We start from the raw sequence: 13558 nt of genomic DNA on the forward strand, positions 1-13558 counted from the left end.
AACACTCAATTAGTATTTGGTAGCATTGCCTATAAATTGTTTAACTTGGGTCAAACGTTTCAGGTAGCCTTCCACAAGCTTCCCACAATAAGTTGGGTGAATTTTGGCCCATTCCTCCTGACAGAGCTGGTGTAACTGGAGTCAGGTTTGTAGGCCTTCTTGCTCGCACAAGCTTTTTCAGTTATGCCCACACATTTTCTATAGGATTGAGGTCAGGGCTTTGTGATGGCCACTCCAATACCTTGACTTTGTTGTCCTTAAGCCATTTTGCCACAACTTTGGAAGAATGCTTGGGGTCATTGTCTATTTGGAAGACCCATTTGCAACCAAGCTTTAACTTCCTGACTGATGTCTTGAGATGTTGCTTCAATATATCCACATAATTTTTTTCCTCATGATGCCATCTATTTTGTGAAGTGCACCAGTCCCTCCTACAGCAAAGCACCCCCACAACATGATGCTGCCATCCCCGGGCTTCACGGTTGGGATGGTGTTCTTCGGCTTGCAAGCCTCCCCCTGTTTCTATTGAGGCCTGGTTTACAGATTATTACAATCATGTCTGACTTCTATATCTGTGTGTGTGTGTGTGTGTGTGTGTGTGTGTGTGTGTGTGTGTGTGTGTGTGTGTGTGTGTGTGTGTGTGTGTGTGTGTGTGTGTGTGTGTGTGTGTGTGTGTGTGTGTGTGTGTGTGTGTGTGCGTGTGAATACCATTGTTATCGTCTCTGAGGTTTTGTTACATGGGTCCAAGCCTCACACTCAGGTAAACACCAGTACTGACGACAATCTTATTTGATCTGCTACTTGTCAACTTTCAATCTTATTAGTTAATGATGTTCATATGATTAGTTCATAAAAACATTCATGTTGAATCTTATTAATTGATCATGTTCTAACATTCTAGCTTATTAGTCCTGTTGAATATTCAGTCTCACGTTGTGAATCTATACCCATTCTCACATGATTACCTTAATTTCCGGACTATTAAACGCACCTGAATAAGCCGCTCCCACTGAATTTAATTTATTTTATTTTGAACATAAATAAGCCGCACATGTCTATAAGCCACAGGTGCCTACTGGTACATTGAAACAAATGAACTGTACACAGGCTTTAACGAAACACGGCTTGTAACAAAAATAAATAGGCTTTAACGAAACACGGCTTGTAACAAAAATAAACAGGCTTTAACGAAACACGGCTTGTAACAAAAAATAAAAAATTAGCAGTAAGCTTTAGTTGTCTAAAGCTTACTGCTAAGCTCAATTCCTCACGCTGCTGTTTCCAACGTCTTATCATCGACTCATTAAGACCAAGCTCCCGTGCAGCAGCTCTATTTCCTTTTCCAACAGCCAGATCAATCGCCTTCAACTTGAAAGCTGCATCATATGCATTTCTCCGTGTCTTTGCCATGATGAGGGTGACAAAATGACTACCGTAATCAGAATGATGGGAAGTTTGAGAGCGCTCGATTTAATCTAAACAGTAAACAAAAAAGTTTTTTGACCTTAACCCTTTCGGCAATTTCATTGGTCTAATGAAAGCTTCATGCCGCCAAAAAACTGAGCACGTCACAGAATGTGTTTAAAAAAATAAAAATGTTTTAAAAAAATCCATATATTAGCCGCGTCATTGTTTAAGCCGCGATGTTCAAAGCGTGGGAAAAAAGTTGCGGCTTATAGTCCGGAATTTACAGTAACCTGTTCTACTCTTCACAGGGATGTATATACACAACCAATACACACACACACACACACACACACACACACACACACACACACACACACACACACACACACACACACACACACACACACACACACACACACACACACACACACACACACACACACACACACACACACACACACACACACACACACACACACACACACACACACACACACACACACACACACAGCATTAAACCAGAGAATGACTTACAAGATAAGATATTTATCGGAATATTAATTTGTTTTATTATTACTGATTGTTGTAACATCTCTTCCTTCCCCTCTCTCTGAGGGCTGTGACACGTGGTGACCCACTGAGACTGTCCTCTAAGTGTCGCACCATATTTTTGGAGTACAGAAGAATAATGGATACGTGTATATAGGTGATATATAGATTTAACATAGAAATAATGGGCAGTGCTGATGTGTGTATTTATACAGAGGGGAGGAAATTGTATTTAACTTGGACAAGAAAAAAAATCAATTTGTTTTTCAGACTATGGGGGCAACAGAACCCCACTGTTACCACGGGAGACCGAACAGGCAGTCCAGTTACCATGGAAACATACACAGAGATGACACATCTACATGATGACATCACTAAATGATCATAGCGTTATACTGTTGCTGTGATCATGCTAGCGTTAGCATTAGATGGTTTAGTGGAAAATAAGCAGGAATCATAGTAGACATTTTAGCATGTTCTAAAGCCCTAACATATTATCGCCTAACCCTAGCCCTAACCCTAACCCTAGCCCTAACCCTAGCCCTAACCCTAAGTCTGGCTCACCTGTCCTTCTTGGAGATGTGTCCATCTTGGAGATGTGTTACACCATTGAGCACCTGTGCACCGACACACTTATAAAGTATTTACTAAGAGAATATCATGTTTATAACAATTACAGTGTTTACTAATGGAATATTTCTAAAGAATTGTTTGAAATTAATAAAGAATAAAGTAGTTTGTACTCTGCCTTGAGTCCTCTGTGTGTGTGTGTGTGTGTGTGTGTGTGTGTGTGTGTGTGTGTGTGTGTGTGTGTGTGTGTGTGTGTGTGTGTGTGTGTGTGTGTGTGTGTGTGTGTGTGTGTGTGTGTGTGTGTGTGTGTGTGTGTGTGTGTGTGTGTGTGTGTGTGTGTGTGTGTGTGCGCGTGCGTGATACTGTACACACAGTTTCTCAGACTTTCTCAGGGTGTAATTTCTTGTCCACTAAACAGCTCACAGTGCACAAGATGACAGACAGACAGATAGATCGATAAATATGCAGACTGATAAGACAGACAGGTGAGTAGGGGAGTTGATTTTACTACACAGATGTAGAACACTCAGAGAAAATACATCAAATAAACCATAACACCCCACAAATATATTATCCCCAAACACGATGATAGTAACATAGTAACACGTGATATAAACAAACATATGAACACAGTGACAACACTATTTGGCTGAACAACTTAAATGTACAAAAACATGATACAAGAATATAATAAAATACACAGTGGTATGACTAGTGCAAGATACCTGTATATCTACATGTGTGATATATATAGCCTATATATTAGGGCTGTCAAATGAAGAAGAACATTTTTAATTGCGTTAATCGCAGGATTTGCTGTGATTAATCGACTGCTAAAATTGGGCTGTAATTTAAGATTATTCATACAAAAAGCATTACAAGAATATTGACGTCTTGATTTTGTCCAAAGTAACAATAATTAAAATCAGGTAAATTGATAAAACACACGTTCTTTAACCACAATGTCAACTTGTTTGGACATCGCATTGTGGTTTTTAGCTGTATGCATGATATATTTTGGATGTTTTCAGTCTATTTTGAACACTTTCAGATGTGATTAAACCTGATACAAAGAAATGTGTGCACTAAAATGACAAAAAATGTACTTGAGTTAACTGGTTAACTCTGACAGCCCTACTATATATACACATGTATCTCCCACTCTTTCTTTTCTGCCTGTGGACATAGAAAAGATGCAGGGCTCCAAGAGGGCTGCAATGATGTGTTGATTCAGGCCAGGGAACCACCAAGTTTCTGTTGGGTGGTTTTGACTCTCCTGCCAGAAAAGGGCAACTTCTCTCCTTCCTCTCTCTCTCCCCCTCTCTCTTTCACTCCCTCGATCTCTGGTGGACCAATCCATCTGACAAACAGTCAGTATGTCCAGGATTTGGCCCCATGACTCAGGAATAGGTGTGTTTATCAGGTGTGAAGTTGACTGAGAAGTTCTCAGCCTTTACATGGTAGTCTCCTCCCATTCCAGTTCAACATCACCTGTAAGAGAACAAAAGAGTAGAGATGTGAAATGTGCGTTCATGACTTGTGTGTCTGCTAGCGTATGTGTATGTGCGTCCGCTCACCCTCCATAGCATCCAGTGAGTCCATCTTCTCAAGAGCAGAGTAGTTAACGAACCAGATGGACTGGCTGTTTCCTTTACTGTTCAGCAGGTCCAGAGTACTCTGGTGTAGGAACATATACTGGGCCTGGGGACATGCATACACTTGGTAAGATTATGTCAGGCTCTCTACAAGTTTGAATAGATCAGGACAACAGGGGGAAACTAGATCATACTATAAAGTATCATATCCATATCACAGTCAGAATATTTCATTATTTTATGATACATGTTGTATAAAGACATATTTCTCACCAGGTTCTGCACCATACACATCCTCTCACTGCGTAGTTCAGCCACCAGACCGTAGATGTCCACAAAGTCGTGATCACTGACGTGTTGAATTAGGTGGTCCAGCGCTATAAACACTCCTGTCCTGCCTACACCAGCACTGCAGTGCACCACTATAGTGGTGTTCTCATGCCTGTTGGCTCTGATGGCTCGAACAAACTGTATGAGTGTGGTGCTGGACTCTGGTACACCATGCTCTGGCCAGGAGGTGTAGTTGAAGTGGTGAACCACCATGAAGTCCCCATGCTAGGGAGAGAAAGAAAGAGAACAATGTTTTTATTATCAAGAGGGAAACTCTGTAAACTTAGTTATTCTGGGTTTCTCAAATGTATGTATGTATGTATGTATGTATGTATGTATGTATGTATGTATGTATGTATGTATGTATGTATGTATGTATGTATGTATGTATGTATGTATGTATGTATGTATGTATGTATGTATGTGTGTGTGTGTGTGTGTGTGTGTGTGTGTGTGTGTGTATGTATGTATGTATGTATGTATGTATGTATGTATGTATGTATGTATGTATGTATGTATGTATGTATGTATGTATGTGTGTATGTATGTGTGTTACCCTCTCCACTTTGAGAGCTCTGATGGTCCAGTCAGGATAGACGTCCTCTGTCAACTTGGTGATGATGATGTCCCCAAATACTGTCACCGGCTTATTATCTTCTGGCCAGTACTGGTGACACCGGATCTACACACACACAATTGGTGACAGCGGATCTAAACAGACATTCAACCCTGACACTACTAGAACCTTGGTCCAGTCCTTACCCTTCCTTTCTCATAGCACTGTGTGAGCATAGCAATGGTTTGTGTGCGAGTCTCCCCATATCATCCTCCAGAAGTCAGCCACAGTACCGGGGAGAGGACCCTGGGTCGCTATGAACTCACTGGGACACAGATAGCCCTATTGAGGGAGAAGGAGATGCAGCAAGAGAGAGAATATTATAGTCAGAACAGAGCAAAGTCACAAGTCTCCAGTTATTTTTTTGTTATTTTTATTTCATTTTTACTTTTACCCCCTTTTCTCCACAATTTCATCATATCCAATTGGTAGTTACAGTCTTGTCTCATCACTGCACCTCCCCTACGGACTCGGGAGAAGCAAAGGTCAAGAGCCATGCGTCCTCTAAAACACGACCCTGCCAAGCCGCACTGCTTCTTGACCCGGAAGCCAGTCGCACCAATGTGATGGAAGAAACACCGTCCAACTGATGAGCGTCCAACTGATCAGCTTGCAGGCACTGGGCCCGCCACAAGGAGTCACTAGAGCACGATGAGACAAGGAAATCCCAGCCGGCCAAACCCTCCCCTAACCTGGACGATGCTGGGCCAATTGTGTGCCGTCCCATGGGTCTCCCGGTCACAGCCGGTTGTGACACAGCCTGGGATCAAACCCACAAGTCTCCAGTTTTGTAGTAAACACAAACGTTGGAGTGTTTAGATTGCAAGGTTCAAGAGGTGATGACATTTTCCCTAAAAGCATGTGTGTGTGTGTGTGTGTGTGTGTGTGTGTGTGTGTGTGTGTGTGTGTGTGTGTGTGTGTGTGTGTGTGTGTGTGTGTGTGTGTGTGTGTGTGTGTGTGTGTGTGTGTGTGTGTGTGTGTGTGTGTGTGTGTGTGTGTGTGTGTGTGTGTGTGTGTGAGAGAGACTCACTGAGATGAAGCTAGCGTTGATGTAGTCAGATCCAGGCAAGCCAGGTTCAGACAGCAGCTTAACACGGTTGTTGTTGTCTGTAGAGGAGAGAGTGTGTTAGGCTGTGTGTGTTTGTTATGCTTAGTGTGTGTGCATGCATGTGTGCTCATACAGGGTTTGATGTTAGTGAAGCGGTTCGTGGATCTGTTCCAGGGAAGGTCAGCGTCTGATGTAGCCAGGTCGTGCAGCAGTTTGGGTAGCTCCTGGAAAGGACAGGGTTAACACTGTCAGACTACACACAGACACACAAACATACACGCAGGCGCGCACACACACACACACACACAGGTTTTCACAGGGGTCAGAGGTCAGAGTTACATACTGCAAACTCTTCCTGGAACTTGGCGTTCTCGTTGGCACACAGATCCTCTACATGCTGCAGAAAATACTTCTTATTGACCGGCCTGAGAGACAGAGAGAGATGGGGGTAAGAGAAATCCTTCAGAGAGCAGCAATCCACATCTAACTAGTATTGCCAAGCAAATACAATCACATAGCACAACATGCACACTCATCAGGTGACTTACTTGAGAGACTTTCTGTAGCTGAGAAGTCTGAAACAGAGTTGACAGAACAATGTGAGTCACACTAGCACACTGTGAGTACGGCAAACTCTACTTTCCTTTACTCTCCAGTTACAGACTCACACACTGAATGAATAACAGCACTTCACTACGAAACTAAAGCAATGAGAGAGACAACAACACACTGCAACACACACATGGAGAGCTACAACACACTGCCTACAGATGTAGGATCTTAATTTGAGCCAGGAAAATAATCCTGCAGATACAGAAAATGTGAATTATTACGTGGATTATAATTAATGGACATTTTTGTAGGGGTTGATACACTTTTCATTAGGGCAAATCAAGTCAGAGATGTAAAAGTGGAAATTACAAACGTTTTTAAAACTAAAATACACTACAAGTTTGCAGCAACAAAAGAGTGATCAAATGAAGATCCTACATCTGTAATACCAACTTACTGGATGACAAATATCTCCTTCCGTCTAAAGAAGAAGGAGGAATACCTGGAGAGAGTGTGAGAGAGGGGTTAAAGTGAGAGAGTGGGCAGACAGCCATGTGTGTGGTTGTGTGATTGTGATTATGTGTGTGTGTGTTGTGTGTGTGTGTGTGTGTGTGTGTGTGTGTGTGTGTGTGTGTGTGTGTGTGTGTGTGTGTGTGTGTGTGTGTGTGTGTGTGTGTGTGTGTGTGTGTGTGTGTGTGTGTGTGTGTGTGTGTGTGTGCTAACAGCAGCCAAGCACAGTCTGTAGGCATGCAGGTAGGTCGGAAGAGTGTTGGAGGTAGAGTGGACATAATGTTACAGAGGGTGAACCTTTGTGATGGAGTGATAGAGAGGGAGTGTGTATGTGTGTGAGGAAAAAGACACGCACACGTAGGCACACACACACACACACACACTGACCGGTGTAGCTTCTCTTCCTTCAGCTCCAGGTCGGCCACAGCGATCATCTGATCCAGTTTAAACTTGGTCTCTATAATCTCCGCCTCCCGGGGAGAATAGGTCCCTCCCTCCTTCTGACGCTGACGGATCCTGCCATTGGATGAGGGACATGTCAAAAGCTCTGAGACACCTGAATACGACTGGCTGGGTTTAAACCTTGGTCAGCTAGAACCATCAGAGGAACATTGAGTTTACCTGACAGAGGCATAGATGATGATGATGAGTAGCACGGCCAGGAAGAAGGAGAGGAGAACTCCCAGAATGATCTGTTCATCTCTGGTCAACAACCCATTCACTGACAGACAAGATGGACAGAGCTGTTGTTGAATTGCTTTGCAGTGGAGAGGAGAGGTGTATGTGTGAGTTTGTGGAAAGAATAGGGGAGGAGTGGTTACCTGCGGTTCTGATATGCTCAGAGTAGTCAGAGTCTGTGTACTGGCCTTGGATGTTGGTGGCTCGGAACTTAAACCTGCAACACAGACAAAGACATGCACTGTATTAAACGTTGTGTGTGTGTGTGTGTGTGTGTGTGTGTGTGTGTGTGTGTGTGTGTGTGTGTGTGTGTGTGTGTTTACATGTGTGTGTTGTGGATACTCACACATAGACAGTGTTTGGTTTGAGGGGTCCGTTACAGAGTGTGTTACTGTACTCCTCAGTCAGACAGTTGCCCTCCTCTCCGATAACATAGTGGTCTTCCTGGTGGTCTCTACGGTCCAGCACCCTGTCCCTCACAATTCTGTGTCTAATTTGTGAGTTGTTGTGTCTGCTGGTTTGTGTGTGTGTGTCCCTGCTTTCGCCGTCCCTCACACAGAGTGGGTTGGGGAAGCCATTGTCAGTCAGGTAAGGGGCGGGACGAGAGAAGAATGCAATCTTCCAGTTGGTTATGTTCCTGCTGTCCATCACTGAGACAGAGAGACAGACAGATCTCAGACTAGGCCTAAAGCAGCGGCTCCTAAACATTTTCGTTTTGGATATATTTCCTGTCTGATAGATGTACTGTATGTTTATGTGTCTGTGCATGTTAGTGCGTGTGATGTCGTACCCCAGATTCTGACACGATGATCTGGATGCTGCTGATTGGTCCATTGTCATCGCTGTAGAAACAGGCTGGCATGTGAACAATGATGCTCCTGGAGGTTACCATGGCAACTCCTCCTCGGTCCAGCACAGCCTGGGGTCTCTGGATGGGCTTGGCAGGAGCTACACACACACACACGCACGCACGCACACACACGTTGCGGTTATGCAGGGGTCATGTCGAGGTTATGAATGGGTTACGGGATTCCTAAAAAAAAGACCATGATTTTGAGGATTTTCCCCCTAGAATGGTCCTTTGTAGGAAGGATTGTTGATATATTCAGTGGAAGTCGGAAGTTTACATGCACTTAAGATGGAATCATTAATACAATTTTTTTCAACCACTCCACAAATTTCTTGTTAACAAACTATAGTTTTGGCAAGTCGGTTAGGACATCTACTTAGTACATGACAAGTCATTTTTCCAACAATTGTTTATAGACAGATTATTTAACTTATAATTCACTGTATCACAATCCCAGTGGGTCAGAAGTTTACATACATTCACGATATAGGACTCATTTTACCCGTATGTAGTGTAAATGTAGCACTGTACCTATGATTCCAGTTGTGATCCGAACCTCTGAGCTGGGTGGGCTTAAACCTGCTCCGTTTACTGCTGCTATCTGAGAGAGAGAGAGAGAGTGAGAGAGAGAGAGAGAGAGAGAGAGAGAGAGAGAGAGAGAGAGAGACAGAGAGACAGACAGAGAGAGAGAGAGAGAGAGAGAGAGAGAGAGACAGACAGAGAGAGAGAGAGAGAGAGAGAGAGAGAGAGAGAGAGAGAGAGAGAGAGAGACAGAGAGAGAGAGAGAGAGAGAGAGACAGACAGACAGAGAGAGAGAGAGAGAGACAGAGAGAGAGAGAGAGAGAGAGAGAGAGAGACAGAGAGACAGAGAGAGAGAGAGAGAGAGACAGAGAGAGAGAGACAGAGAGACAGACAGAGAGAGAGAGAGAGAGAGAGAGACAGAGAGAGAGAGAGAGACAGAGAGACAGAGAGAGACAGAGAGACAGACAGAGAGAGAGAGAGAGAGAGACAGACAGAGAGAGAGAGAGAGAGAGACAGAGAGAGAGAGAGAGAGACTTTCATCCCCGTACCATTCAGAAAGTCAACGCTGACATCACCAGAGGGTGTGGCCTACTCCTGAACGTACAGGTTGCTCACCACCCAACAATCACCCCAGAGCACCTGCACGACCACTCCCACCTGAGGAAGCAGACAGTAGGGATGTTTGCCAAGTCTCTAAAGGACGTGGCACTTGGTAGACAAACACCCCATGCTGCACTGGACAGAGGAGCACCCAGAGACCCCTACCAGACCACTGCACCACCAAGGAGCCCCAGGCCCCTTCAACGCCACACCAGACCCAGTGCACCCCACAGGCCCCACCCACCCCAGAGCATCACCACTTCCATCGGCTTAGCCAGACCAGACCGGGCCCAGCCTATTATCCCGCACCAGACCACCACCTCTACCAGACCAGAGAGGAAGCCCCACGGCCCAGACCTGGCCCCCCTCCACCTCACAGGGCCCAACAGCAGGACCAGCGCAGCTACGCGGAGGTCGTCAGAGGACAGGAGAACCCTGTAGGATTAAGTGAGATTAAACAGCTCCTCCAATACATCTGCACTAAACTGCACTAAACACACACGGACGCATACACACACACCACACACACACACACACCTATTGTACTAGAATTGACTTGTTCAATGAATAGGAATATTTAACAGAATAACAGAATAAATGTTTGCTGATATCCTGTTTATCTCACTCTTAACAACTTATTAGTTAATAGTTACTGTATTTCTGACTGCTATTCTTTCTTTTTGCAACATGAAATCACTATCAGTTAGCATGTGGAACATTCAGGGTCTAAACTCATCAACCTTTGGTCTGAAGAGTTTAGCACTGGAGTTCAACACACATCTTAAAGATGTTGACGTCATCATTCTGCAGGAGACATGGTGTAAGGCTGACGTTGTCACTCACTGTCCCACAGGCTACAGAGAGGTCATTGTGCCGTCACAGAAACACAGCTCTGTCAATAGAGGCAGAGACTCTGGAGGATTGATCATTTGGTACAAATCCCAACTACAAAATCTAATTGATCCCCTCAAAATTGGCAAATACCACATTTGGTTAAAACTAAAAAAGAACTTGTACTGACAGAAAAGATGTGTTCCTTTGTGCAGTATATATCCCCCCTCAGAATCCCCATATTACTCAGAGGAGATCTTCCCCACCCTTGAGGAAGAGACGTGCCATTTCCAGGCCCAGGGAAATGTGCTCATCTGTGGGGACACAAATGCGCCGCACAGGAACACTACCTGATCTAACGAGCACATGAGGGGACAGCTTTATTACAGGCCATACTGTTTCTAACTGTCTTAATCTCCCCCATAGAAACAACAGTGACAGCACCGTCAACAAAAACGGAAGGGATCTTTTGCAGCTCTGTAGAAGCCTGGGTCTGTACTTTGTCAATGGTAGGTTACGGGGGGACTCTTTGGGGAGATTCACCTACTGCTCACCTCTTGGCCACAGTACAGTAGACTATATGATCACAGACATGGACCCTTCCTCTCTCAGCTCATTCACTGTCAAGCCACTAACACCTCTGTCTGATCACAGCCAAATTACGTTGTTCCTCAAAAGAACAGACATGGAAACAACCACACATTCACAGCCCAGTAAGCTGTACAATATTAGAAATTCATACAGATGGGCCCAAAACAGCACAGAAGAATACCAGAAAGCAACCTGGAACCAAAATATCCAAACACTCTTAGATAACTTTCTGGATACCACATTCACTCACAGTAAAGAAGGCATCAATCTAGCAGTACGAAACATCAACTATATATTCAGGCATACGGTAAAAGAAGCACAATTGAAATTGATAAAAAACGAAACAAAAAAAACTGGTTTGATGCAGATTGTAAAATTATAAGGACAAAACTTAGAACACTATCCAACCAAAAGCACAGAGACCCAAATAATGGTGAATTACGCCTTCATTACTGTGAGACTTTAAAACTCTATAAACGTACACTCAGAACCAAAAAAGCACAGTACAACAGCAAGCAGCTGACACTAATTGAGGAGTCCATAAACACAAAAAACTTTTGGCAAAATTGGAAAAAACAAAAAAAATCTAAACAAGAGGAATTAGCGATACAAAATGGTGACATATGGACAACCCATTTCAAAACACTCTACAACACCGTTCAAATTGACACAAACGCAGAACAACGCCAAATCCATGAGAAGTTGAATGGATTAGAAAAAGCTATAAAGGACAATCAAAACCCATTGGACTCCCCAATTACTGACCAGGAGCTCTATAAGAAACTTCAGGCTCTCAAATTTAAAAAAGCCTGCGGACCTGATGGCATCCTAAATGAGATGCTCAAACTCACTAGTGAAAAATTTCTATTGGCTATATTAAAACTGTTTCATTTGATCCTGAGTGTAGGTTATTTCCCTGACATCTGGAATCAAGGACTCATAACCCCAATCTTTAAGAACGGAGACAAATTTGACCCTAACAATTACAGAGGCATTTGTGTGAACAGTAACCTGGGGAAGGTTTTCTGTAGTATCATCAATGTAAGAGTTCTAAACTTCCTTAATAAGCACAATGTCTTGAGTAAAAGCCAAATTGGATTTATACCAAAACATCGCACAACTGATCATATTTACACCCTACACACCCTGATAGATAAACATGTCCACCAAAATAATACCAAAATATACGCTTGCTTTATCGACTTCCAAAAAGCATTTGATTCTATTTGGCATACAGGACTGTTCTACAAAGTTATTGAAAGTGGTGTAGGGGGTAAAACATATAACATAATTAAATCAATGTATACTGGCAATACGTGCAGCATTAAAATTGGTAAGAAAAGAACAGAATTCTTTAACCAGGGGCGGGGCCTTCGTCAGGGTTGCAATCTGAGCCCTGCACTCTTCAATATTTACATCAACGAATTGGCCACTATTCTAGAAAAGTCCTCAGCCCCTGGTGTTAGTCTCCACAATTCAGAAGTTAAATGCCTACTCTTCGCAGATGACCTATGCCTGCTGTCACCCACAGCACCTGGCCTACAGCAGAGCCTGGACCTGCTAGAGCAGTACTGCCAGACCTGGGCCCTGGCAGTAAACCCCAAAAAGACTAAAATAATGATTTTCCAGAGAAGATCCAGATCTCAGGGAATTAGACCAAAGTTCTCAATTGGTACAAAATATATAGAGTACTGTACACACTACAATTACTTAGGTTTAAAAATAAGCTCAACTGGACACCTTAATGAGGCAGTGAATGAACTGAGAGAGAAAGCATGCAGGGCATTCTACGCCATTAAAAAGCAAATTCAAATTGAAATACCTATTAAAATTTGGCTAAAACTAATTTAATATGTCATTGAACCAATTGCACTTTATGGCAGCGAGGTGTGGGGTCCACTTGCAAAACAAGATTTCATCAAATGGGACAAACACCCCATTGAAACCCTACATGCAGAGTTCTGTAAGATTCTCCTACGTGTCCAGAGGAAAACTACAAACAATGCATGCAGGGCAGAATTAGGCCAATATCCACTAATAATAAAAACTCAAAAAGAGCAATTAAGTTTTGGAAACATCTAAAATACAGTGACCCCCTCTCATATCATTACCAAGCCCTGCAATGCCAAGAGCTGTACAAAGAAAAGAGTCCCCTCATCCAGCTGGTCATGGGGCTGAGTTCACAAACCTGTTCTACTAACACACTGAAGCCTCAGGACCAGAACATCCAATCAATCAGAATAAACCAAATTACAACACAGTCAAAACAAAACTACATTGCTTATTGGGAAACACAAGCACAAACACAA

At 43.3% G+C, this 13558-nt stretch overlaps 1 protein-coding gene across 1 annotated transcript in view; it reads right to left on the minus strand.

Annotated features, from left to right (window-relative positions):
• Positions 1-3010: 3010 nt before the first annotated feature.
• LOC106561226 (phosphatidylinositol phosphatase PTPRQ) overlaps positions 3011-13558 on the minus strand; it is a 52013-nt gene continuing 41465 nt past the window's right edge. Inside the window, 16 exon segments of the mRNA XM_045700356.1 lie at positions 3011-4017; positions 4104-4227; positions 4395-4676; positions 5008-5133; positions 5214-5267; positions 5269-5349; positions 6098-6174; positions 6249-6339; positions 6459-6540; positions 6664-6690; positions 7565-7693; positions 7799-7898; positions 7999-8072; positions 8202-8599; positions 8646-8803; positions 9237-9306. Coding sequence (XP_045556312.1) covers positions 3980-4017; positions 4104-4227; positions 4395-4676; positions 5008-5133; positions 5214-5267; positions 5269-5349; positions 6098-6174; positions 6249-6339; positions 6459-6540; positions 6664-6690; positions 7565-7693; positions 7799-7898; positions 7999-8072; positions 8202-8599; positions 8646-8803; positions 9237-9306 — 1911 coding nt within the window. The 3' untranslated portion in view covers positions 3011-3979.

This window comes from Salmo salar, chromosome ssa17 (genome assembly GCF_905237065.1).
Source record: "Salmo salar chromosome ssa17, Ssal_v3.1, whole genome shotgun sequence".
NCBI lineage: Eukaryota > Metazoa > Chordata > Actinopteri > Salmoniformes > Salmonidae > Salmo > Salmo salar.